This window comes from Halichoeres trimaculatus, unplaced genomic scaffold (genome assembly GCF_033239565.1).
Source record: "Halichoeres trimaculatus isolate MK-OKI-2021-1 unplaced genomic scaffold, fHalTri1.1 fHalTri1_scaffold_12, whole genome shotgun sequence".
Taxonomy (NCBI): Eukaryota; Metazoa; Chordata; class Actinopteri; order Labriformes; family Labridae; genus Halichoeres; species Halichoeres trimaculatus.
This window is the reverse complement of record NW_027437190.1, coordinates 5066456-5094422: the sequence shown is the minus strand read 5'-3', so window position 1 is coordinate 5094422 and position 27967 is coordinate 5066456. Positions and strand designations below refer to the sequence as shown.

The following is a 27967-nucleotide window of genomic DNA, read 5'->3' as shown; positions in this document are numbered from 1 at the left end:
TTGGAGGAGCCTCCGTATTGGGACAGCCTCCGACGCACCGCTGTGACGTAATCGGTCTTCAAATCCAGCCTCCGTAGGCTGCAGCCCCTGAATTGGGACACAGCTAATATGTCAGGATAAGGTCAATAATCCGGTTTCTGGAATGTTCGGAATAAACCATTCACATGCATGAGCAAACAGAGTACTACCTATTTACATGGTATATGAGTCAAAACAGCAACATACGGGCAACATCTCAACACACAAAAAACGTCATGATGCAGTGCTTCGTCTTGCTGTATCCATAGCGACAGCAGCAACAACAACAGCAGCACCATGGTGGACTGCCTGTACTCAAAAGACCAAGATTCCTTGCGATCAGAATATGAGCAGAACACAAATTAATGTTTCTTAGGATGGAGATATCCTGATAGATGTAAACATGACTAAATATTCAGGTTAGAAAAGGAGGAACCCAGGGGGTGTTTTAGGTTTTTATAAAGGGTTATTGGTGTCTACAAGGTGCTGGTGCAACTATATTAGTGCTAGTACTCTGAATATGAAAGGGTTACTGGCTACATGTAAACGCACTAAGTGATGATCACACAGGGTATAATATACTAAAACACAATGCTACAGGTGGTTGCTGGGCTAGTGAGTGTGTTTATGTAGCCACAGTCAGAGGCTGTGGGTGTGGGCTGCTGCTGGCACTGATCCAAGGAGGAGGAGCATAATTTGAATGTTGTGTTTACTAAGAAAATTCCTGCAGACCCTACCTTTAAGCTGCATGTTAACGCACTGAGAGTGTGCCACTATAGAAACTAAATGGGAAACGTTTTTGGTACCAGGCTGTAAACTTGTTTATTTCTGCTGTAAGAGATGTCTTGGTTAGCTTGGTGTGTTAGTGGTTTCCAGTATTTCCAGGGCAAGCCTCAAGTGGACAGTCTACAAACTGCAGGTTTTAGAACTTCCCCATTACCTCATAATATTAGACCACAGGTTGCAGCTTGGTGATTATCGACTGACAGTCACAGTTAAACAGGGTCATGCTTTACACTGACCCCAGAGTCTTTTGAGGCTGTGAGTTATTGAATGTGTTTCTGGGTTACCCTCAGTTAACCAGGTCATATTAACTAATGAAACTCTGAATCCAGATTTTACATTGTGCAGGTTAGTAAAAAGTTGGTTTGGGGTCAAAGTTATGACTCAATATAGGAAGTAAATAATAAGTGCACTAATAAGTTATGGTTAACAGAAGCAAATATTATGTTTAAAGTAAAACTATGATACAGTGTATTATCAAACTATTAACTATGATAGTTATTAATCCTAAAATACTATTTCATTTTTATTTGGATAGATTTGTTTCAGTCCTTGGTCTGGACGTAGTTTTCTGGATCCTCAGACTCTGCAGTCTGTGCGCACATGGTTTATTGAAAAGTTTAAGTTTTTATATTTGATGGTCTGTAAATATCCTGAGATGATGTAAACAAAGAGTTATTCATTTTAAACACCACGCAAAGTTGTTAACTGCTCTTTAACATATATATTTTTTAGGCATAAATATTGTTTTTCAGTGTATTTTGCCGTACTTCCATTTCCAAAATGCATGCACAGCTTTAACGGTTTACAAACAGTGAGGGAGTCCATAAGACTCACAGAGAAGCAGTTAACCTTTGTTTTTTGTTACACATTCTCAGAAAGTGGTCTTCGGCCTGGACTGAGCCTCAACCTCTGTCCAGATGATGGTGGCAGCTGTCCTCTTCTTTTCAGCATCATTTCTCCAGTCAAGTTGTTGTTCATCCTCATTGTTTGTGTCAAAGTTGAATTGAATGAAGTCAGTTCATTCACTGTGGAGTCATTTCCTGTTGCAAGCTGTGACCCTTCCTGCAGTAACACAGCAGTCAGTCAGCAGAGGAGTAACTCTTGTGTGTTAACGCTGTCTTTATTCACCGCTGTATTCACTCACCGTTAAACCCTCTACCCCCCCTGCTGGAGGAGCATGATGAAGGCTGCTGGGAGATGTAGTTCCTGCCTCCTGACCTGATGCTGCAGTGAGAAGATGATTCTGGAAAGAGATGGTTAAATGAGACCTTTAAACGTAGACAGTTTCACATGGCCCCTGAACAAACTGATAGCAAACCGCCACCTCTGAAAAAGGTCAAAATGTTATATTAAAAGGTTAAAAAAGGTCGTATCTGTCCTCCATCTATGTTCAGTGTCTAATGTGAACTGGTCTCCATCATGCTGATGTTAGGACAAGTCTGTGACCCTCTCTCCTCCAGGTCCCATCATTTAAAACACTCCATATACTCTGTTCCTAACTCTGACTCATTTCACATCACATGTACATGTCCACGCATCAAAGGTTTGGTCTTATACCTGCACAGAAAACTGACACTCAGTGGACGGGCTAAAGTGTGTGTTTTGGCAGCGGTACAGCATAAGAAATCAGCTCTGACAACTTGAACTGTGAGGGTCGATCAGAGCTTTGGAAATGTGGTTTGGATTCTACCGTGGGAAAGGCTAAATGTCCTTTTACTGTTATGGCTTCCTGCGTTTAGTCTGTCTGGTAGCAGAGAGCAGTCACTGCTGAATAATGTTACCGAGCCTTGGGAGACAAAAGGGAAGTGTGTGTGTGTGTGTGTGTGTGTGTGTGTGTGTGTGAGTGTGTGTGTGTGTGTGTGTGTGTGTGTGTGTGTGTGTGTGTGTGTGTGTGTGTGTGTGTGTGTGTGTACATGTGTACCAGAGACTGTGGAGAAAGAGGCCTCCAGCTCACTCTGTTTCCTCAGCAGTGCTTCCTCTCGTCTCAGAGCGGCCATGTACTTGGAGTAGGACCACGACAGCTGAAAACAGAAGTCATATCAGAGGAGAGAGATCAAGACGTTTGGTTAAATCCAGTGGGATTAGAAAAACAACCTGGGCCTGATGCACGTCCAGCCATCAGCAATGAAACAGTTCGTACCAATGGTGAAAAAAAAATGGATTAGCGATAAGAATGAGCCAGGTTAACGTCACAACAGAACATTAAATTTGATGGCGATAGACCCCACCATTACAGATGCTAACAGCAGGATTTCTACTCCTGTTTGATGATTTGAAGGTGGACGTCATGCGCTACTGTCTAAGATGAAATGTGCAAAAACAGCGGATATTTAGGGATCAGATGAATCCTTTGGAAAAGTACGAGGATGTAGAGCTTTACAGCAAATTTAGATTTAAGAGACACAACATTTTTCAGTCAACAGATGAGATAAGGGAGGTAACTGATGTCTGTAACCAGCGAGGCTCACTGCTGTCAGTTTTACAAGTTTGCTTTGCTGTCCACTTGCTACATCTGGATCCTTCCAAGAAAACAAAAGTTGGAGTCCACCAAACAGCTGCTTGTAGAGTTATTCACTGAGTTATTGGGGCAATGCAGTGGTACCTATTCCACAAAGCAGCTTTATATTGTTCATCTTATTTTTGAGGTTGTCGACTGCGTGCTCAGCAACACCACAACCATTTTCTCTGTAAATGATAAATGGACCTTAACTCATATAGTGCTTTTCTAGTCTCTACAACCACTCAAAGCTTTACACTTCTGATCTATTTCACCCATCCACACCACATTGACACACCAGCTATATTTACATCATTACATGCAGTCAATATTTGGGTTGAGGTCTGGGTTCTGAAACATTGAGAATATCCCGTTTACATGTCCGAGCAAACAGGGTTATTCCTGTTTACATGCTATCCCGATCAAAACAGCGATGCACAGACAACATCTCAATGCACAAAGGACATCATGACGCAATATGCATCATTTCAGCTTCTTCTTCCTGTAACCATAGCAACAGCAGCGGCACGGTGGACTTCCTGGGCTCAAAAGACCAAGATTCCTTGTGAACAGAACATGAGCAGAACACAGATTAATGTCCCTTTGGATGGAGATATCCTGATAGGCGTAAACATGACCAAATGTCCAGGTTAGAAAAGGAGGAACCCGGGGAGGATTTGGGATGTTTTAAAAACTGGAATATGAGAATGTTCTGTTTTTTAAAAAAGGGTTATTGGTGTTTACATGGCTGTGCGCATGTTATTGATAGTATTCCAAATGAAAGGGTAATGACTGCAGGTAAATGCAGCCAGTGATGGCTGATACTACAGTCATTGGGAATCATCAGTTTTAGATACCACACTCACTGACACACCACTGACCAATAATGGGAGCAATTTTAGGTTCAGTGTCTTGCTCAAGGACAATTAGACACGTAACTGCAGGAGCAGGGATCGAACCCTTCAACTTTCTGATTGAGAGATGACGACTCTACCACTGAGTCACAGCTGCCTCCATTCAAGATCTTGGTATCGCTTTTTATTAAGGTCCTGTAATAAGCATTAATAAGACCTTTGTAAGTACTTATAAGATGCTTATTGACATTTTCATTTGTTTATAAGACTATATAACTGATTAATAAGTGTTTAATAAGGTCATTGTAAGGGTTAGGCGTGAGGCCCCACAGGTTAGGTTTAGGCATGGGGCCCTGAATGGTTAGGTTTAGGGGAAGGGCTGGGGTAGGGCTTATGAGAGACAAAAGCAGAAGACAAAAAACAAAGAGGTTAGGGTTAGGTTCCATATAGCTTATAGATTAAGTTGTCTTGTAGTAACTATTACAATGGCCTTATTAAACACTTATTAAGCTGTTATAAGTCTTATAAACAAATATTGTAAATAAGCATCTTATAAGTACTTACAAAGGTCTTATTAATGCTTATTACAGGACCTTAATATAAAGCGTTACCCAGATCTTTATCCACACGGTCCCTTTCTCTTTGCTTGTTCTCTGTGTGTTTTTCTATATTCTTCAAATAAAATCTCTATTTCTTCCACTGAAAAAAAATCGTTTTCTTGATCTCCTCTAAGTCATGCTGTTACCACTCGCCGTGTTGCAGTTTATGCATTGTAGGCCTGCACAACTTGAAATTGTTGGGTGGGGTTTTCCCTTGATATATGATGTTCTGCACATGCATCACTTTCATGGTGTAATTAGTTAACTCTCCCATTATTTGTAGTCGTGCATGCAGCTAACACTACAGCCAAATGGGCCAGTCCACAACAGTACGTTAAGACCAAGCGGCAACCTCTGGTCTAAGAATATGGGACAATGCGGAAGTGCTAAAATCTGCTGTTTCTCCAGTGCCTGCTTGAGGCTGGCTCCAGAAGAACAGGAAGTCGCATACACACCAAGTCAAAAAAAGCTGTTTTAAAGCAGAAATTAACCTATTTACAGCCTGGTTCAAAAAACTAACCAAATCTGAGTCGTTAATTTTACTACGGGCACACACTGTTGGGAGGGGTTCTAACTCAGGTTCAGAGGATACTAAGATCACAAGCTTGCCTAATCAGAGGCAAGGCTCAGGTCACTTGATGGACTGGTGACCTATAGCTGTACTGGAAGCCCCCATCACTTCTGTTATGGCTGTGATCGCCGATCTGCTTCAAAAGTCTGTTTCAGAAACAGATAGTGTCGTCGGGGACACAAAGTCCGTTATTCATACCGTCTATAGTTAAAACTAAAGGCCCCATTTTTGTAATGACTGGACGTGCATACAGGCCCTTGAAATGTAACAAGGACCCAAAATGAAACAAGTTGTTACATTTTGGGTTTTATTATATTTCAGTTTGTTACAAATCGGGCTCTAACAGGCCCTGTGTGGAGCTTCATCACAGAATTTTTTTTTCATTTTAACACTCAACAAAGTCACTGAAACTAATCACTGATGTTTTAACTTCATTTGTTAATATAAAACTTTTTTACACCACACTAAGCAGAATCATTCCCATGGTTAATGAAAACTCAATGGCCACGCAGCATCAAAAATGTCACAAACAGCTTCTAAACTTGATGGGCTGAACAAAATTAAGCTGACACTGAAAAATGAAAGATGAAAATAGTCCAACAATTTGGATTTTATCTAGAAAACTTTTTTTTTTTTTCCCACAGACTTTTATATAATGTCTTAATTAAAATCACTGTCGTTCCCAGAGATCAGTTTTTCACTCCTGAAGCAGGCAGTCTTCTTCCTTGTTTGTGTGAAATCATTGATGAAAGCAGTCAGGACACTTTGTTTTTCACAGTTCTGCCCTACATGTCTGGGCCTGGTGTTGCAACAGCTGTACTTGAGTCATTTTTCCCAACACAAGCTCAACATTTACAGCGTTTCCCCTTCAGACACATGAGTCGGCTCCTTACCCACTGTGTGGAGGTTTTCTCACTCCTTTCCTCTTGCTCCTCTGTTACTTCAGCTTCATCATCCACCTCATCCTCTTCTTCAAAACTCGACACATGTCTCTCCAGATTTCTCTAGACAACATTAAACAGGTGCAACAGTTAGTTTTCATCGTTAAATTTAATTAGAAAACCTTTAATCTCCCCTCACCTGAGCTCTCCTCCTCTCCATCTCCTCCTCCTCCTCTTCTTTCCTCTTCATCCTCCTCACTCTGGCTCTGTGTGTGACCCGTTTCTCCTGCAGCAGAGGAAGAAGCTGCTCCTGTCGGACGCAGCTGCTCAGCTCTTGAAACTCGGGCCAATACTTCAGCAGTTCACTGAACACTGACATCTGCATTCACAGGGGGCAAAGCACACAGCTGCAGCTGAAACTCAGAGAGAAGAGAGACGGCCAACAATCTGTTCTCTGTGACAAACCCATCACTACCTGAGCCTCTCTGAAGATGTACGGGCCCAGCTCGTGGCGTTTGTCCAGGATGTGCTGGGCCTGCTCAGGAGGGATGTCTATCTGCAGGGCAGGGGGCATGGACGAGTTGATGAAACAGCTGATGATGGTGGAGATCTTCTGCTGGATGATCGCCTCATCGCTGTGGGAATGACACAGGTCCTGGATACAAGAGGACAAGAAACAGATTTAACATGACAATACACACATGATCAAGGTTTTAAGACCAGTCAAAACATTCCACAAATTTAATCTGCACAGTTTCATTTCCTGTCAGGTTTTCTCTCTGTCATGACCTCCTGTTGGTAAAGACTAAAAACTTTTCTCTCTTTGAACGTGGTCGATTGTTGGGCTGCATCAGCAAGACCTCTCACAACACACCATCTCTGCTGAGGTTGGACGCAGTAAGACAGACATTTTGGATTTCTTCAAAGATCCTGAAGGTTAGAGAACAAAAAAGTCCAGAGGTAGACCCAAAACACAGGATGATCCAGATTAAGGCCGTTACTGGAGGCGACTGCAGCCCAGTGACCATCAGACGCCATCTGAGAGAGAAGAGCTTTAAGGAACAAAACACGTCTTCAAAGACCTCGTCTCCTTCAACGCCACAAAGTCACCGTTTGGACTTTTTCAGAGAGCAGCAAACATGGGACACTGAAAGGTGAAGAAAGTTTGATTCTCTGAGGAGAAAAAGCTGAACCTTGACGTCCTGATGGCTTCAACGTTACTGACATGACCAGGAGATCCCACTGGAGATGTTTTCACGGCGGCACAGTGGAGGGGGCGCCATCATGATCTGGGGCTTTTTCCTTCAATGGACCAATGGAGCTTCAGGTTGGTCAGGGGGTCAAACGGCGGCTGGCTCACCAGCTCACTCTTTGGACCATCCTGATGTTCCCCTGATCTAAATCACTCTGACAACATTTGGGGATGGATGGAGAGGGAAGTTTACAGAAATGGACATCAGGTCCAGACAGTTGATGATCCTCCATGAAGACATCTTCACCACTTGGAGCAACGTTCCCACAGCCTCCTGGAAACACTCACATCAAGCAGGAAGAGATCAACAAGAACAGTGGAGCTCCTCATCACTCACTCCTTTTTTCATACTTCGATTTCTGTTTTAGGGGGTTTCAGGGTTTTCTGAACTTTTGATCAGCTGATGAACAGACTGTTTTGCTTTAACTGTTGTTTTCAATAAACTGCTTACTCCCAATTCTTCTTTCTTTTGAACTTATTTTTTGGGGCTTTTATGCCTTTAATTGGATAGAGAAGGACAGTGGATAGAGCAGGAAACAGAGTGAGAGTGGGGAAAGAGGCCACAGGCTGAATTTGAACCCTGGCCACCAGTGCAAGGGCGAACCTCATGGAGCAGGACCTAAACCACTAGGCCATCTGCGCTCTGCATATCTTCCTTCTTTATTTTGAAATTCTTCCCAGAACCTTTTGAAGTGCAAATCAAAACTTGTGCAATTTTTCAACTGGTCTTAAGATTTAGATCAGGACTGTATTTCAGCACAGTTTTTAGTTTCTCTCGATGGAGGAAGGTGTCAGGTGGGAAAAGACTCAGAGTCTGTTTCCAGCATGAAGACTCTGGCCTCTCGTGGCCAACATGAGGATTACAGCAGCAACCACTAAAATGAGCAGAGTTCCTTCCTGCCAGTGTTTTTTTTTCTGATTTAGAGAACAGCTCATGTCTTTTAATGACCTTTTCTATCTCAGTCACTGAAGAACGGAAAGTCCAGCTCAGGACACCTCAAAGATCAGTGCAGAGACAGACTCCGTGCTCTGAGTGTGACCTGGAGGTTTCAGGTTCCTGCTTCACGCTGGGGTAACGTTGCATTGTGGCACCAGACTTGTTTTAATGTTTAAAGATGATGTTCTTTTGACAGATTAAAGAGGAGGCAGAGAAAACAAACAAACCATATCTAATGAAGATAAGGAGAGGATCATGTTGCAGGAGTGTCATGTGAGCCAGCAGCTCTGCCAGGTGTAAATATTGATGCTTCTTTTACCTTATACCTTTGCACCTCCAGCCAGAAGAGCAGGTCATTCTCCAGGAAGTCTCCCTTCAGAAAGACAAAGTGCTGGAACTGGACACAGGTGACCGGGTTGAGCAGGACCCGTCGGAACAGCAGGATCTCTTTGGAGGAACTCATCCACAGACCTTCAGCCTGCAGGGACACACAGTGAAGCACTGTCAGCTGGAGGAACCATAGCATGAAAACACAGACAGGCTGAGTGAAGGAGCTCTCATTGAACCTCTCATAGATTAAAACACATTCTCAGGTCTAATAAAACCAAACACCACTCATCTGTGCAGTTAAAGGCAGTGTACACTGTGTTCCTGAACCAGTGTGGTTCCTTCTCCCTGGGAAAAGCCGCTCTCTGCCAGAGATGAGGTAATGATCACATAGATGATAATCACAATCATGTATGAAAACTCCTTCCTGTAATCATCCTGCTTCAAATGTGAAATGTTCATGTTTTATATCTGAGTTCAGCTGAGAGAAAGAGGAGAGCAGGCCTGCATGGAAAACACTCCCAACGTTATTAAAGGAAGGTTAGTTATGTTGATGCTTTAATCTTATTTATCCTGGATTCAATTTGGGAAAACTAACGACACGGCCAAAATGGTGTTTGACAAAGCCAGAGCTGGGAGCCAAGTCATGAACTAAATCACACGCGCTTTCAGGCCAGGAAATGCCTTATTTCTCTCCATTCAAAATATCCAAATATCCAGCTTCCCCAGAGGATTTCCCCTTACCTTCCAGACTTCTCTCCTCCTCCTGCGCCGGCGCTCTGGGTTTAGCCAGGACCTGTCTGCTGCTTGGGGCTACCACACAGAAACACAAACACACCAGGGTCAGAGGGAAGACACTGAGTAAATTAGGAGTAACAGAGAAACCGAGCGGCTCTCAAACCTCCCTGCTCAGCGCCCGGCAGTAACTGAAGCACTCTTTGCTTTCTTACCTTTCACCTCTCTCTGGATTTATTTCCTCTGATCTTATTTCTCTAATCCCTACGTTAGGCTGATATCTGACTATCTGATTTCTACAACCTGAGCCCCAAATGATGATCTTTTCATCTTCTTGTGTATCCCCTCCCTCAGTGTTTCATGCTTAACTACATCTTCCTCTCATTACTTAATGAGCAGATCCTGATGACCCGACATGCTGAACTTGATCCCATAATGAGGCGGAGGATGGGGATCTGAAATTTGACTTAAAACTAATGAGGCAACCTGAGAGTGGTGGACGCCAACAACACTCAGTGTTTCTTTCCTCTCAGACCACCGAACAGAAAACAGGTCATCACCATCAAGACATGAATTCTTTGATCAAGAATCACAATAAAAGTTTCCCCCTGAAAGAAAAGATAACTAATCACCACAGTTAATCAGTTCTTCTTGTGTTAAATTCTGTGCTCATTCAGGGCTCTATGAGGACACCTGTGGCAGGAATCAGCAGTATTTTTCCAGAATAAAGACTCTATTTCCCACCAGCACCATCACCCACTGTTGTCAAGACCTGACCTTAAGGACACAGTCACAATGGCAAATTGTGACTGTGCTTATTCTGCTATTGTCCAAAGTCCTTTGCACACCGAGTCCATTATCGATAAATTTTTTGAATCCACGTCACCCAGATATCTTGCACACTGAATCTGGTGCGTTAAATTTTCTATCTATTGTGAAAATTCACAGTATGAGAAAAATGGAATCATCGAGCAAAGTCTTCATTTATCATCCAAACAGCCCAAAATGACAGAAAATGTGTCAGACATTTCTGTCCTCGATGGTTTAATCTGCCATCTAAATTCAATGATGATGATGTTGATGATGATGTTGCCCGCAGTGTCTCTGAAAAAGTCAAACAACCCTCAAAACAACCTGGGCAGATGTGATAAAAAAAAGGGGGAAAGAAATCAGAAAATCTAAACTGCCCTGAAAAAAAAAAATTAAGCATCAGTGTTCAAATATGACTGACATAACATGAGGTCAAATTTATTTTCAACATCCATCAATTTTTGACGAAAAAAAAAATAGACTAAATGTGCAAAGGCCTTTACCAAGGCGTGCATTTGTTTTGAAGCAAATGACTGGAGAGCAGATGGAGCATTTACAAATTAACAATTTAGGCTAACGTGACGTCATTTAAAATCACGGATTAAGAAAAGGCAAGTGTGTAAAAAACTCAAACTTTTTCAAAATCACTTAGAAATCCCTCTCAAGGTTTTTAAATGGGAAGTGCAATGTTAAAAAGACACTAATGTTGAGTGACATCTTCAGCTCTGTTATCAGATGTGTCTTCTTTAACAAACTTCAGTTAGCCAGCTTTAACTGCAAATAAGCTATAATAACTGGAGATATCCTAAATCCAGTTTTTACTTTGTGAGTTTAATGAAGAGGTAGTTTTGAGTTGAGGTTATAACCAAACATAGACTCAATGGAGAAGAGAGAAATGGATTTTAGGTTCAATGTAAAACTATGGTCTATGGTCAAACAATTAACCAGTCTTATCAGCAATCTGATGTATTTGATATTTACAGTTCATGAAAAATTATGAGTTGAAATTCGAGGTGAATATTGGCAAAAACTTACGATACAATACTCATCACGATACTTGGTCACTATACGATATTATCACAATATCACCATATTGAGATAAATTGCGATACTCTACACAGTTAACTATTTGATTGAAAACAACTTCTCTATTGTGTTTGAAATAATGAAAGTCAAATGCAGCGTTTCATACAAACACTTAATGTGAAAACACAAAGTGTGTCAAGTTTGTCACTTCAACTACGGTAACCTTAAACTAATGTTACAAAGAAAATATTGGGTGAAAGACGTGGGCAGTTGGTGAGACTGATAAATGTCACTTGTTGCCACCAATGCAACTCTTAAAAAAATCTAATATTGTACAAAACATGACTAAGATTGTTATTTGATCAGTCTGCTACACTGTAAAAAATAAACTTGGAATGATTGTAAACTAACTAAATTTGATGTTTACACTATCAAAACCTACATCATCAATTTTAGGAATAAATTATTTTGAATTTACTTAAAGGTTATATTTATTATACATATATGGGCAACATACAGTGGGGTAGCTCTTCGGCGCCGTCTACAGAAGTGGAGGTGCAGAAGACGTATTGTACTTCCAACACACCTAAACCATAAATTTCATTTTTAACAAAAATATCAGAATTAAGAGTTGAAATATCAATATTGTATCACAGGTCAAGTATCGCAACATATTGCTGTATCAACATTTTTCACACTTCTAGCTGAAATATGTAGATTAAAAGTTTCTGCCCAACAGTAATGAAGTGCAGCACTGCAGCATTGAATGTCCATCAATGGGAAACTCTAAGCTAGAGCTTTCTATCTGGTAAGGAATCTGGTTACTGTGTAAAAGCGTTAAGGTGAACTGTTGTCTAATAATTCACAACACTTGATACAACCTGTCTACCTCGATTCTATTTTCCAAAACTCACGAACCTAAATTAACTTGTTAACAGACTTATATTTTCTCTTTTTTTTTCTCTAAAACTGGACGAAAACTATCCCGTTTAGAAATGACGAAAATATGACTTAAACTAAAAAACAATTTCATCTAAATGACTAAATCCAAGATGGCTGCCAAAAACAAAACTGGATAAAACTAGATTCACACTGACTTCATTTACAAACTTCAATCACCAATGATCATGAAACATAAGGTCTGAAAATAAAGACTCACTTCTTGGAACTTTTTGTACCAAACAGCACCAGAAGTATCCAAAGGAAAGGTTAGAAATACTCTGCCCTCTTGCTCAGAGTCTGTCCCTGTAGTTCAGGCTCTCGGCAAATATCTGGTTTAATCACAGTCCCATAAATCTGGGGCTTAGAGAGGATCAGTAAACTTCTGAAAGTCTGTTGGTTTTTGTATCTGCACAGTACTGAGGATTTAAAGGACGTATTCCCCCAGTAAACCTTCAAACTGCTCTTTAAAATTAGAAGATTACCAGAACAAAATGAAAGCTGGATGTTGGAGAGCTGTGGAGAATTTGCTTGACTTAATTTGTGATCTGTACGGTCAGTTATGCTGCTGTGTTAATGCCTGGTAACAAACAGTTAGACACTGGAGCAGTGTTTGGATTTCCACCTTTGATCGTTTCTTCTGTCGCTCCGTGAACTCAGCGGTCGACAAAAACAGAGGCAGCCATTCTCTCTCGATGTGGCTCCGGACGATGTCCTGAATCTCCACCACGACCGGGTTAGAGAGACATTCGAGTGTCAGACGCTCGTGTCCACCTGCCAAACACAACACCTACACACAGACACACACACAGAGAAGAGTCAGGAGGAAAAGCAGGCTGCATGATCGTTCATTAGTTTGCAATTAACGTTAGAGAGAGTTCCTGATTCCCAGATTTTTCACAAAATGAGAAACATATGAGTGGAAAAACCTCTCCTTCCTGACTCCTGCAGCGCTCTCCATCATTCCCAGAACCTCTCTGTTCTCTTCATCTCCCCTGTCTGCTTTCTGTCTTCATACATTGATCTGGCCATGTCTTCATATTTATATCTCTTTTATATTTTCTCTCATCTCATTCTGCAGGCACAAAGGCAAGCATTCACACATACACTCACAGACAGGCTTCAGAAATGAGAACCACTTGTGGCACTGGAGCTGGAGTCAGCAGATGAAAGGAGGGCCAATCTGTGGACTGGATGACTGAGTGATCGAAAGAGTGAAGGGCCAAAACTGTAAAGCTGTCAGTCTCTCTAAGCTGCTCACGCAGACAAGAACCAAGACAGAGAGGCGAGAGCAGCTGCCGCAGCCAAACCCTGTAGAGTTAGACTCACTAGAATGGGCACCCTCATTCAAATTATAAGTTAAAAGAGGTTTTGGAGGTTTCTGGTGGAAGTTTTGAGATAAACTGTAACAAGGGAAGTATGCCTGCAGACTGTGTTATCACAGAAAAGGAGTGATTGATGGTAGTGAGTGATTGTTTGGATCAGAGAGGGTCAATCTTCTGGAACTAAAAAACATAGTTGACACAATCTAGAAGAACAGGAAATGCCTGAATAGTTAGCATTAGCATAAAGGGAACTCCAACTTGAATGACTAATGGACCTTGTTTGATAAACATTTTTATCATCTTTAAAATCTCTATTTTAAAAATGCAACAGACGGCTTAGTTTTTATAAATTTCAATAAATTAACTTGCTCGTAGACTACCATTGTTGTTTGGTTGCAATGCATCCTGGGTAATGATGTCAAATGGTGCATGTCTCTGTGTTGCCACTTATAATAGACTGATGCCACTGCGGTCCTATTGCCATCTAGTGAGTCTTTCGCACAATGTCTTCTGTTCAGCCTTTTCAATTTGAACCTGAGCGCATTTAGAACCGCAGATGAATTGTGAGGAACACTGGGAGTTGATGAACCGCCATTACTGAGGTAGAAAAAGCCTCACACCTAGCATACATTTGAATGAGAGCAGTTAGAATAATCAACAGAGACCAAAGTATTTGTTTAAATTTTTTGTAAAAAAAAAAAATAATAAAAAAAAAACTATGCCAGGGTGATTTGGGAAGACATGGCTCTACTATACTACAGCACTAATGTACTTTCCATCATAACTATTAATCTAAGTACGCAGCACATGGCAAATTGAATATTCATTAGATGAACATGCTTAAGGCAATCCAGGCTCATAGCAGTGAAAATGTGATGTGATGGAGGGATAAACAACAAAAGGACAGCAGTAAACTTTCAACAAACGAAAGACAAAACTTAACACTTTCTTGAACCAGAGGACTCATTTTTCTTTCCATGCGAAGGCTAAAGCGTGATGACTGGAGGCTAAAGTTGAAGCTAAACAGCAGTTACAGCTGAATTCATCAGCTTATGAGGGCCAGAATCATCAATGAGCGAGTAACAGTTCATTTAAATTACCGAGTATTTGTTGGTGTTTTGCGTGGAGGCTATGTGGCTGAGCTGCTAATGTTAGCTAACAAGCTATGGGTTAATTGTGAGTTTACTGAAGATACTGGTTGTTTAATGTGTGAAATGCAATAAAAGGCAAACGAAGCAGCTAGCCTTACTTTAACATATTCTCTATCCAACTTGCAAGCAAATAGATGGAATTATGACTTCTCTCCAGTCATTTTCAAGCTCTGCTCAGGTGTAACCTGTGTTAAAAGATGGGGCTGTATTAACAGGATATCAGCTTGGGCTGAAGTTGAGGTTGGGTTCAGTTTTTTCATTGAACTTAGGTGGAGTTTTGTACTGAAATATGTGGCTCCAGCCTTGCTCTTGTGAGACACGATACATCAGTGTTCGTAGTTTTTGGCTGTTTTGTTGCTAATAAATGCTGGTTATCACTTTTGAAAATAGACAGTGGCCAGAGGGGTCTGAAAAGTGGTAAAATAACAACAAAACTGCTAAGCTGGCAACACTGATTGTATCTCATGCAACTTTTTATCATCTCAAAACACACTTCACAGGCAAAGAATGATGACCTCTATTTGTCTTAAAAGGTAGTTAAATGTTTTTGAAGTAGTTGGGACATTTCACAAGTCACCACAAGAGGATTTTAGTAGAATAGGGAAATAGCATCTTTTTAAGGCCAACAAGTACTGACACCCAGGGTTACCTTCAAAGAGATAAATTAATGTGAAAGAAGTATCAGTATTATTATGATACTGGTTAACTTAACTCCTCTTTAAATGAGTTAATCTGACACAGCTCTGGGGATTCATCAGGCCAAAAAAAGGCAGTTTCCTTTGATAATTATTACCACAGCTGCTCTCTCACTCCTCACAGCAAACCTCCTGAGCCTCCCTCAAACCCAGAAACCTTATCTCAGACAGTAAAAGTCAGAGGAGACTTCATCCTGCTGCCATTGTTACCGAGGCCGATCTTTCTTGTCTTCCCTGACACAAACCACTCTCTCCTCCTCTTCTGTTTTAAATTCTAACCATGCCCTTCTCGTTTCCCTCTGACATCCTGCTATCAGACCTGTCATCGTGAAGTCTTTGGGATGCCAAAGAAGTGAGATTGGAAACTGTGTGAGAGCCACAGCAGCCTCTGTTTATTAAATCTAGATGTCAAGTCTCAGCTGGAGCTCCTCTCTTGGGTTTTTGATGTCACGGACACCATGTTTCTTCCCTGCCTCTCTAAAACTCTCAGAGAAAGTCAGAAATGATCCCATTTTAATGGAGCTTTGATGATACCAATATGAATAAGTTAGCCAATAAAAAAGGACGTATTGTGTTTCCTATAGGGGGGAGTGACTGACATACATCATTCTGTTGTTCTGTTGTGGCCGGGCTGTCAGGGCCGAAGAAGTACTTCCAGTTGAGGTATTTGGTTGCAATATGAGACGACCTCTCCTCCCTCACAGCCGCTTCCTTCTGTGGAGTCCTCTTGTATTGTTCCAGATCCAGCCAGCATGTCAGATGGATACTGAACAGGAGCACAGATGCTGACAACAAGCCACGTAAGCAACGTATACGTCTTACAAACAACACAGTTTATGTGTATATCCATGCTGCCTATATTTCAGTCTAATGAGAATATGATGCAAATTCATGTCAAACATCAAAATGCTGAAAAATGAATATGATGATTGAAAAAATTGACCCATGGCTAAATCCCACCCTCAAACCCAGTGAGCCAATCACAGTGTGTATAGCTGTTCCCATACACTCAAATGTGAGTTTTTTTTCTGAGATTTTAAGTGAAAATATGGTCAAATGGTGTTCATGGGATACATACTACTCCGACACAAGGTTTCCTGAGAGGCTGGGTGATGGGGGTTATTTTTCGATTTTTTTCTTTGGGCTTTTTTGCCTTTAATCAGATAGGGGAGAAGGAAACAGCGCATGAGTGGGAAGCAACATGCGGGAAAGAGGCCACAGGCCAGACTTGAACCCAGGCCACCTGCACAAGGGCAAACCTCATGGAGCAGGACCTAGGCCACTGGGCCATCTGTGCTCCATGGTGTATTTTTTACTCTTTTAAAAGCCACATCTGAACAGAGAAAAGTGTCCTTTTTGGCTAAAGTTGTGCAGTAGATCACAACACCAGCTGTATGTGAATCAAATAAAGAAGGATGTCTCCATCTGCTCTAAGGTAAGCTGAAATTGTCTTTGAGGCAGCAGATTGTGACTTTTCTGTAAAAAAAAAACGTATAGTTATCTTTAACATTTCTTACATTAGCTAAAGTTAGCCTAGCGTGAGATCCTAGCTGCGTTGTTCATCATGTCTCTTTGTTTTTTGGGATTTCTTTGGCCTGTTTTGTTCTAGTTTTTGTTCTTTGGTGATCGTACATCATTGTTAGCTGTTTTCCTAAGGGCTCTAGTTAAGCTAACATTAGCTTCTGAAGCTTAGCTTCTGAAGCTTATCTGTAATAGCTGAGATAACAAAGGTTGTCAAACGTTGTGCTGAATGATTCAGTGTAAATCCTGTAGCTCCAAACTAACAGAGACACACTCTTGGTAAAGATGGTAAAAAGGAGGTTGTATTTTTGTCCTGACCAATGCTGATCCTCTGTCTTGTTGTCTGAGATGCTGATGCTAACCAGATGCTGTTTATCAGGTTTGCTCTGGGAGCTGTAAATTTAGTCTGTAACTGAAGCTTTTTATCAACCTTCTCAACAATAAAATGACTCATATTTCCCTCCAATGTGCACTTTAGAGACTTTTGGTGACTGAAAGATGATCTGTGATCTTTCTGTCTCCAAAAATCAACAACAGCATCCTGTGACATGTCTCATACTGTGACACCTGCCATAGCGCCTGTCACTGAATGTTAGGGGTGGGCGTATCGTTCTAAATATCGATAGTATCGATACCAAGATGAGTATTGGTATTGGATCAGTACCAGCGTGATTAGATTGATACTGCAGTTTCTCTTATGTAGTCCAGCAATTTACTTTACTTTCCTCCATCTGCCACTTCTCTGTGCAAATGGGAGAGACCTTTTTGTTGTTTTTCACTTGTGATTTTTTTTTCTTAAAACACCTGTGGTGGTAGAATAATTATTTCTTTACTTTTATACAGTTAAAAAAAAAATTCTACTGTTGGGTTAGTTAATAAAATCGTTTTTATTGTCTAAAATCTTTGTGCTGTGTTTTAGCATAATCATAATCAAAATCAACCAACTCAAGGCAAAAATAACAAAAGGATTCAATGATCATCATTACATTTTATGTAAAAAGTATCGGTATCGGTAACGGCAATACTAGCCCTGTATTTACTTGGTGTCGGATCGGTACCAAAATTCCCAGTATCGCCCACCCCTACTGAATGTTCATAGTTTGAGTAAGTGGAGGGGCCGTGGCTTATCCACACTGCAAAAACTTAAATCTTATCAAGTGTTTTTGTCTCATTTTAAAAATAAATTGTTTTATTATACTCAATGTTAGCAACATTCACCTGACCAATCCATAAAAATGTCTTTTTTAAGTTATGTAAAGACAAAAATGAGGTCTGACTTGCTTGTAACAAGTGAAAAAAAAAACTTCCAATGGAACAAAAAAAATCAGCAAAAAAATAAGCTTAAAACTAGAATAATGTCTTAATGTGACTAACTTTTCTCTTATTCCACTAGCAGATATTTTTAAGCAATTCAAAGCACATTTTTTTTCTTTAAATACTTTGAAATAAGACATTTTTCTGAACTGGTCAGGTGAATGTGGCTCATTATAAGTCTAAAAAGATATTTCCTACTGAAATTAAGACAAAAAACACTTGATAAGATTTCAGTTTTTGCAGTGGCATAGGTCAGTCATGGAAAATTAGGGGAAACAAGTTCTACTAAACACAACATTTAAATGTGAATCTGGTGTTCCAGCTCACCTGGCGTTCTGATCCTGGAGGAAGGACATAAAATGTCCAATCTCATGGCGAAGGCGAAGTAAAGATCCCAGGCGGTAACCTTGGTAATTTGGGGACACTCTTGACCATGCTCCTGGGTCCCCAGAGCCCTCTGAGAGTGGAGTAAAGGGGGCCAGAGTGGGCGTGGACCCACACTGCTCTAACTGGAGTAGAGATGTGGCAACAAACGAAGAGTTCACAGGAATAATGACACCGGTTGATTGCTTTATCGACTCTTTAAACTGTGATTTTATGAAGAACTCACTGCAGCTGGCACACCTGGTCAAGTCTGGGCTTTGATGAGTCCTCGTAAAGACTCTGGAGTTCCCTGTACTCATGACTGTCAACACAGCGCACCTCCTCCAGCAAACGCACCTGAGCACGTAACAAACATGAATATACTCTCTGTAAAGCACATGTCTCCTCCAGATACAGAGCTATCACAGGGATTACCTTCTGAAAGGACTCATCGTCTCTGCTGACCATCAGGGCCCACGGCTCCAGAAGGATGTTCAGAGCGTGATCCTCAGCCCTGTCAAACAGCTCCTCATAGGCCGGGGTCATACGTCTGTACACCTCCCTCCTGATCTCTTCATCAATACCAACACTCCTTCTTGCAGAGCTGAAAAGATAAGTGGAGTAAAGCAACTGAGAAGAGAAGAGAAGAGAAGAGAAGAGAAGAGAAGAGAAGAGAAGAGAAGAGAAGAGAAGAGAAGAGAAGAGAAGAGAAAGGCCCATAAAACTGTCATCTCTTCCTCTTTTTTCACCAAACCACCATCACTTCCATCATCACCACTGTTAAATGTTCTCAAACAAAATATTTTCTCGCTCTCATCACGGCTGCCATCACACCACATTAATGCCATTTTTTAACCCTTTTGCCATCAGGCCTGTGGAAAGATCCTCTAAATGTCAGTCTGAATGTTAACTGGAGGAAAATCGCTTCGGCTGTGAGCTTTTCTGGACCACATCGTGTAGCTTTGCTCCCTGGTCCAGTTGTAGTCAAACTGGTTGGTTCTCTATGGCTGGACTTGTGTAGAGCTGGAAAAGAAGGGTGCTGGGGGCTGACTCACTGGTTGTTATGGGTGTTTAGATTTCTTCACCTAGTGAAGGGTCAAGATGGCAGCACAAATAATAAAAAATAAATTAAAAATAATAATCAGAGCAGCTGTGTGTGTTGCAGGATGACTTATATCCCTGATACTCCCCCAAAGGAATGATTTAAATTCATGTATCAAGTTCAACATATTATCTCACTATTCTTCTCCAAACACACAAAGTACACTCACTAAGAGATCACTTTATCAGGTCCACCTTGCTAGTACCGGGTTGGACCCCCTTTTGCCTTCAGAACTGCCTTAATCCTTGGTGACATAGATTCAACAACTGGTAACATTCCTCAGAGAGTTTGGTCCATATTGACATGATAGCATCACACAGTTGCTGCAGATTTGTCGTCTGAACATCCATGATGAGAATCTCCCGTCCCACCACATCCCAAAGGTGCTCTATTGGATTGAGATCTGGGGACTGTGGAGGACATTTGAGTACAGGGAACTCATTGTCATGTTGAAGAAAGCAGTCTGAGATGATTCCAGCTTTAAGACATGGAGCGTTATCCTGCTGGAAGTAGCCATCAGAATATGGGTACACTGTGCTCATAAAGGGACAGACATGGTCAGCAACAATACTCAGGTAGGCTGTGGACTTTAAACCATGCTCAGTTGGTACTAAGGGGCCCAAAGTGAGCCAAGAAAATATCCCCCACACCATTACACCAGCAGCAGCAGCCTGAACCGTTGATAAAAGGCAGGATGGATCCATGCTTTCATGTTGTTTCCTCCAAATTCTGACCCTACCATCTGAATGTGGAGCAGAAATCCAGACTCATCAGACCAGGCAACGTTTTTCCAATCTTCTATTGTCCAGTTTTGGTGTTGCTTTGTGAACTGTAGCCTCAGTTTCCTGTTCTTAGCTGACAGGAGGGTCACCCGGTGTGGTCTTCTGCTGCTGTAGCCCATCTGCCTCAAGGTTGGACGTGTTGTGTGTTCAGAGATGCTCCTCTGCAGACCTTGGTTGTAACCAGTGGTTATTTGAGTTACTGTTGTCTTATTATCAGCTTCAACCAGTCTGTCCATTCTCTTCTGACCTCTAGCATCAACAAGACATTTTGTCCCACAGAACTGCTGCTCACTGAATGTTTTCTCTTTTTGGTACTGTTCTCTGTAAACCCTAGAGATGGTTGTGGGTTAAAATCCCAGTAGATCAGCAGTTTGTGACACTCTCAGATCAACAACCATGCCACATTCAAAGACCCTTACATCACCCTTCTCCACCATTCAGCAGTTCGTCTTCATCAGGTCTACATGCTGCAGAGTTTTGATGGCCATGGCAGTAAGACTTATAATTTTGTACACTTTTAACTACTTTTGTTGCTTTCATTGTACAGCCTTATACAGCCTCTGTTCTTTGTGTTTGAAATGAGATTCTTGGATCTTGAACAGAAACCTCTTGTATCTTGTTTGTGCTGACCTGTGCCTCCCTCTGGACTCTGTAGGGGTCCAGTCCATCCTGGCAGAACAGCTGACGGTAGTGCTGCAGGTCAGTCCAGAAGTTTACTGCATTCTCCCAAAGCTAAAAGTAAAGACACTCCAGGTTTGAAAGGACAGTATCAAAATACAGCTTTTAAATGTTTTCATGTGATGTTCAATACAAATTAAAGATGCAAATATACCAGTTGTTGTACCTGGTTTCCAGATTGTTCACAGAAGTGTGTGAAGTATAAACCAGCCCATGGTTCAACACACAGAGCCTGTAACATCCTCTCTATCCCTCTGCTGCTCAGGGGTTCACTTCTGCTGGAGTAAACCTGAAAACACACACAAAGGGAGGAAACCTTCATGAGAAACATGGCATATAGGGAATACAGCAAAACATTATTTTCATAAAGTTGAAGTAGTGCATGTTAAGAAGCATTACCATTCCCTGTAGAGGACAGTACACCCATCCACTTAGTGAGGTAACACAGCCTTCTTTATTTTAACATCAGTCAGATGAGAGGCCTGTAGTGTTTTTACAAATTACCGAAGTAAGAAATGCACTCATTGTTGCAGTTTTAACATTAAGTTTATGTAAATATACAGTGCATGAATAAGGACTTTGTGGCCTTATTACATGTTTTTTATTTTGTCCATTGAAAATAAATACACTTTGATTCCAATTTGTTTGTTTGCTTTTTGTTTTCTTTTTTTGCCAGAGGCCTCAAATACACCAGATACATCTGCAGTCCAGCTCCGCTCTGTTTGCTTGTTGACTGCTTTCGTCATCTTACACCAGCTGCATGTTAAGTCTGACAAGCTGTATGACAGACAGACAGACTGAGGAGTTCCTGCTCTTCCCTCTCCATTGATAAGTCTCTCTTCATTCATGTTGGGCTGTAAAACCTCAAACCTGTTGACTCCTGGTCTGGCTCTGCTCATTATGTCCATTTGTTGTCGAAATCAAGCTAAAATGGATCTGGTTTGGACACTACTTTATTTTGAAAGTCAATGGGTATTTTTGGGTAGTTTCCATGCACTTCTTCCTGTTCCACTCAAGCTTCCCCATTGTGAGGTGACACGTCACAGCTCCTGTAGACATAGGATGGTCGCGTATGGGCTGTCACCTGCCGAACAGCAATGGAGCGATCCAGTGTGAGTTGACAGATTGACTTGAATAGAAACCTATCTGGTCTGTCTTTGCTTTGACGGAGCGGAGACGGACTGTAGACCCATCTGGTGTATTTCAGCTGTAATTTTAGAGCCAAATTTAACCCTTTAACCACCTCTTCTTTTAACCCTATAACTTTACTCTTCAAAAGCCAGGAATATGAAGTATATTTAATTTCAAAAAGAAAACCTCGCAGTTCAAAAACAGGAATGAATATGCTTTTTTTTTTTTCCACCTGACACCACACATTGAGCATGTGGGCAACCCAAACAGTCAGAGCTGCACTGAAATCAGTCTGTGTTGCTGCCTGAGAGTGATCTCTGGGTACAGAGTGGTGTGACGTCATTGTGCCCTACTTGTGTGTGGATGGTTGGGGAGGACTGGGGTTGGATGGCGTCAAGAAAGAGAGGAGGCGGAGTCAAACAGCCAGGCTGGTGCTGGATGCCTGACATAGGGCTCATACTCAGATCTGTCCACTGTCCTGAATGAGGACTGTCTTCATAGTGTTTCTGTGCACTCTGAGAAGTCCAGAACCGTGGGACCCTGTGAAGACAGGAGGACAGATGAAAATATAATACTTTTACAAGAGCAATCACACAAAGCCTTTATTAAACATATCAAGGAGCTTGTGCTGTATTGAGCTCATAACCCCAAGATAGGTGTGTCCAAACAGTTTTCAAAGAGGTCCAGCAGCTCCTACTGACATATGTATGAACTGTTCAAGATGACACATGAATACTCTATGTGTTCACTCTTTCTTTTAGTGATTCCTGTAAAATTTGAAATTGTAAAAATGATTTCTGCTCTTTTTTTTCCAGTCTCTGTAGAGTACACACGCACAAATTATTTTCTCCTCCATCTTCTGGCGGGGTTGGAGTCTGAGCAAGTGGCAGGAGCGTTACATGTCATCAAATCATTGACATCGGGGGGAATGACATCGCTGATTGGCTGCCCCGGCACAGCCAATCACCATCCGGGGTGATTCTGTGTCCAAACGCGTCTTTGCATTGACTTTGAGTGAAATCTCGACGCCAATTCGCATCCGGATTGTGTGGCCTTACCGTTAGAGAGCAATGTGGGTAAAATATGTGAGGATGTTTTGATGGCAGGCTCAGGATCTGGATTTGATCAGGATTGTTTTTCATATTCAGACTATTTTGACCTCAAACAACATTTTTAGACCAAAATATTTCTGATCATGCATTCTGAACTAAATTTATACTCCACTTTTCTTTTCTAGTTTTATAACTTTAATCTTGTCTTTTGTCCTATGATATGTTTTCTGAACTCCCACATTTTTACATCATGATAAATACATTGAAAGACAAAGATGTTGAGTTTCTGCAGAACGCACAGTTTTAGCTTTACACAAGTAGACTATGTGAAGTCTCGATGAAGTTTAGTGACACCTTACAGGATAGACTCTGGTTTGTGACCTTGATCAATACATAAGCTTGGTGAAAACAGACCCCAAGGCCTGACTTTGGACACACCATGTTAACTATCTGACCTCATATTGGATGATGATGGAGGATCAGTTGAATCATCAGCTCCAGCAAACTACCAGACACATATAATATTCATCACACACACACATACACACACATACACACACAAACAAACACAGCACATACAGTTCACATGAGTTGAACATAATGAGCTGTGAGTCTCACCAATAGGAAAGCAGGGACTCAGTCAGAAAAGGCTGAATCAAGCACAGTCTCTCCTCGGACCAGCAGGGAGGGGTCGAGAGTCCCAGCCTGGAGAGCAGCTCCACATTCAGACTGCTCTGACTGCTGCTCAGCAGGTAGCAGCTCCTCATTAAGACAACATACCTGATCAAAGCACCACAAGAGCAAGACATCAGGTTATTCTTTGACATGTATCAACACAGTCCAAACAGAGTAGCCTAGGATTTTTTTGGAGGGGTCTGATGATCAAAATTCTACTATCACATTTCATTTTGGTTGGCTTTTCTCCATCATTATATTTATGTGCAATGTTGTATACTGTTCCTTTATAAATCAATAAAGAGACATCAGAATAATAGTGGCCTGTCTGAAAAGCAGGAGGAATGTGTCCTGATGTCTACCTCTTCTTCCGCTCTCTGCTCCGTGTTGCTTTCAGCCTCTCTATATCCATCCAGAGGTGGAGCAGCTTCTCTCCAGGCGTCCCTCGCAAAAAATCCTTAAACTCACCCAAGCCTGGTCTGGTGCCATGACAACAGGGACCGTGGCAACAAATATCAAGAGCACTTTCCTGATCTGTGCCCCATTTTCCCCCCTCACATTTCGTCTCAGGTCTGTTTGTCTTTTCTTCCTCTCCTCTGTCCCTCTGGCTCTCCTCTGCTCTCTCGTGTCTTCCACAGGACCTGCCTGTGCTGCCACAGTGTGTCTGCTCTGCAGGACACCCCACAGTGTTTGTCTGGCTCAGTCTGTTCATTACATTCAGTGCATTGCTCAGCACTTGTTGAACCACCTCAGCAGCTGTGATCTCTGCTTGCTGTTTGGTGGAGTCGACCTGTGGGCTGCCAGGCTTCATGGGATGCTGCTCCTCTGAGCTGCCAGCTGGTGGCGCTGTAATGTGCTGCTGTGAGTTAGCCTCTGAGCTGCAGAGAGCTTTGGTTTCTCTAAGTTTAGGGTTAAAGGAGGCGACGGGAGGAACTGTACGAAGACTCTCTGGATCAGACGGTTTAGTGTTGAAAGATTCAGATGATGGATGTGAAACATGATGAAACCTCACAGCTGCTGGACAACAAAGAGAAAGAGAGAGAACATTAGTCTGTCTTCAGCCCAAACATATGAAGCCCACACATGTCTGTACCTTGGTCTGCTGAAATGTTCTCCTGAGAATGGGAACATGTCGGGACTTTCAGTGCGTTGTTATTGCTCAGGTTGAAATGTGAGTGAAAACGCGGCTGTTGAGCTGACACAAAGGTTTGATGTGATGTGGTTTTCCTTCGCTGGTTTGGGTCCCGCTGTGACATCAGTTTGGCAAGCCTGAAGAAAAATAAGCTTTGTTATAAGTCCCACATTACAAACTCTATGGTACAGGAAATAACACACTGCACCGTTGATTTTTTTATCAGTGCTTCTATTTGTAGTTTTAATTTTCTGATGTGATTATTTTCAGGCTTTTTCTGCATTAGCCAGAGGGAATGGGACAGGGAACAGGACAGAGGAAAAAGCAGGAAATAGTAAGAGTGGGGGGTGAGATCAGGTAAAGAGGCTGAAACTGGTTCAGCTACTCAAGATCGAACCTGGTGGGATGTATGACCCAAAGTGCTAGGCCTTACCTTTCAATTTGGCTGCGATAGCCGATTTACTTCACTGCTCTGTTTCAGAACCCGGTGACGTTGGGGAGACTACGTCCATTTATTATACAGTCTATGGTTCTTAGAGAGGACATTTAAAGGAGTATAAGCATCACTTGTGTCCCATTACCTTAATGCATCTGTATCTGGGCCCAAAGTGGGACTGGGATCATGTGTGTTAAATTTGGTAAAGAACAGACAATGTACGTGAAAGGTACTAACATGCATTTCCAGATGATGATTTTAGAAAATCCAAGAATGGAGCTTATAGATGTGTTTGGCGGTTGACGTTAATTGTGTGTTTGTGTGTGTGTGTGTGTGTGTGTGTGAGAAATTTGAAGCAGATTTTGGCCACACCCACTAAGTTACAAAAAATCACCAATAGGATATATATATATATATATATATATATATATATATATATATATATATATATATATATATATATATATATATATATATATATATATATATATAGTTATTCTAGCAATTACACATGTGTCATTTACTATTTAAAATGTTAATTTGCTTTATTAAAAGGAAAATAGGGTTATTCAATATTTATTTCATTATTTATGTATGTATATATGAATATATATGTTTTTTTTTTGGCCATTTTAGTCCTCCATATAGACACAATAAATTTGAAAATGATATGGCAAAAAAAAAAAAAAAACATTGGAACTAGTTTGTTCAAAAACGTACCCTTTAAATAGTGGAAATCTCACAATGAATTGAAATTTCCTAACTTCCTCTTTGTATTTCAGAGACTATCTGAAAAAAGAATCAGGCCTGTTGCTTAGAGTAGCTGGAGGGGGTTTGTTTTTTCTCCCCAAGGGGGCACCATGGAGCGCATATGAGTACAAAAAAACTGAATCCATAAATTTTTGCAGTGACTGAATTTTGTTGCATTAACTTCAATCTTCATTCTTTAATGGGTAGGATCACATCTCACTTTAAGCAAACTTTTACAAAATGTTTGGATTAGAAGCAAAAATGTTTAATATGTTAGGGAGACGTAGTGCGCAGAGAAAGCTTGTGCACTCTCAGACATAAAGTTTGACATCGTTTTAAAATAATGTCAAATATCATGTGAATTAGTAACACTGAACACTATCATGATGATAATATGAACAGGTGTTTTAATAGTGGGAGGATCATAATGAGATCTGTTTGATTAGATTGCTGAAGGTACACCACATCTATTCTCACAGTTAAGGTCAGAAAAGATACTTTGTGTGTGCAGTACCTGTATTCACTGTAGTAATCACTCAGGAGAAAAAAAGGCAACCTTTCCATCACCATCCACTGAAATCCTTCCTCTTTGTCCAGACACTGCAGAGGTCAGAGGAGACAGACTCCAGTAAAAGAGCTCATGACTGAAAATACGACCACCTGTAAAGAGATCTACTCACACAAACAGTGTAACGGTTATCAACCGGACAGGACCCGACTGGCATTGTGGGGTCACCTTTGAGGAGCTGTGCTCTGCTGAGGCAGAGATCATATCTGATTCTTCTGGACACAAAGTCAGCGGTCACACTCACCACCTCAAACAAGCCTGTCTCCTGGTTGTATGTCAGAGCCTTTGGGAAGGACTGAAGAAATATGTTAGGGTTTACAACGGATGATCCGGTTTTGATTAAAGCAACTTTCATTTCTACCTTAGTGCTACTTTACCGGCAGACGCAAGAACTCATTGAAGTAATGAGTCAATAAATCATCAGAGGCCAGAGAGGTTTCCTGCAATGAGAGAAGAAATAACACTGAAGATCCACTGACACTGAGAGAGTCAGACTTCTTACAACTGTACAAGAAGTTACTAAATGTTAATACTCACAAAGTTGTCAGCAGTCAGATTAGTTAACTCTTTGAAATAAAAGAAAAACTCAAGTTACAAAAGTGATATGAGTTTAAAAAGAAGTAAAGAGATTTTTTTTTTGTAGAAAAGTTTTGATCCTACCTGCACACATGTTTCCTTGCAACAGAAATACACTTACAGTATGTTCAAAGTGGCTGCTGTTGAGCGTTTGGCCGGCCACAAACCTTTCAGTGTAATTTTGTACACACTGCAGGTTGCTATGGAAGTCGACCCATTTTCAAAACACAGGGGGCAGTAAAAGTTTAACTTGCTCTGACTACAGAGAAACAAAAACAAACATGTTTCTTTATCTTGGTTTGAACTCAAAATGTTCAAAGGATCAGCTTGACTATCACAAACCAAGCTTCTTTATCTCATGGAGTAAGGGAATTAAAAAACTGTCTACTTATTGAAAATGAAAACCTTTAGTTATGACAAGGTACCACAAGGTGGCGCCAAATACTGAGGAATTAATTTGCATGTTGGATAAGAGTACCAAAGA

General features: G+C 41.2%; 1 protein-coding gene across 2 annotated transcripts; it reads right to left on the bottom strand.

The window, feature by feature from the left end:
- Positions 1-106: 106 nt before the first annotated feature.
- On the bottom strand, positions 107-27661 carry rgs22 (regulator of G protein signaling 22). 2 transcript variants are annotated; one of them, XM_074683716.1, is made up of 24 exons: positions 27568-27661; positions 27445-27473; positions 27285-27347; positions 27020-27202; positions 26854-26939; positions 25115-25290; positions 24384-25038; positions 23965-24126; positions 22648-22834; positions 21330-21452; positions 21116-21217; positions 19037-19231; positions 18863-18958; positions 18566-18747; positions 16007-16169; positions 12858-13022; positions 9467-9535; positions 8715-8873; positions 6682-6861; positions 6406-6585; positions 6219-6329; positions 2726-2825; positions 1949-2047; positions 107-1866 (listed from the first exon to the last, which is right to left on the bottom strand). In XM_074683716.1, exons 1-24 carry the CDS (start codon positions 27575-27577, stop codon positions 1838-1840), a joined length of 3504 nt encoding a protein of 1167 aa, XP_074539817.1. In that variant the 5' UTR covers positions 27578-27661; the 3' UTR covers positions 107-1837. The 2 variants fall into 2 exon arrangements, with proteins under 2 accessions (XP_074539817.1, XP_074539818.1); XM_074683717.1 differs by having other exon boundaries at positions 24384-25035.
- Positions 27662-27967: the final 306 nt, after the last annotated feature.

Bases quoted from the DNA above. Each gene is read 5' to 3' on its own strand.
- rgs22 (XM_074683716.1), bottom strand. The intron at 19,232-21,115 runs GTCAGCACAAAC...TTCTCTTCTCAG, and splicing joins GAGTCCAGAGGGAGGCACAG to TTGCTTTACTCCACTTATCT. The intron at 1,867-1,948 runs GTGAGTGAATAC...GTGTTACTGCAG, and splicing joins GGGGGGTAGAGGGTTTAACG to GAAGGGTCACAGCTTGCAAC.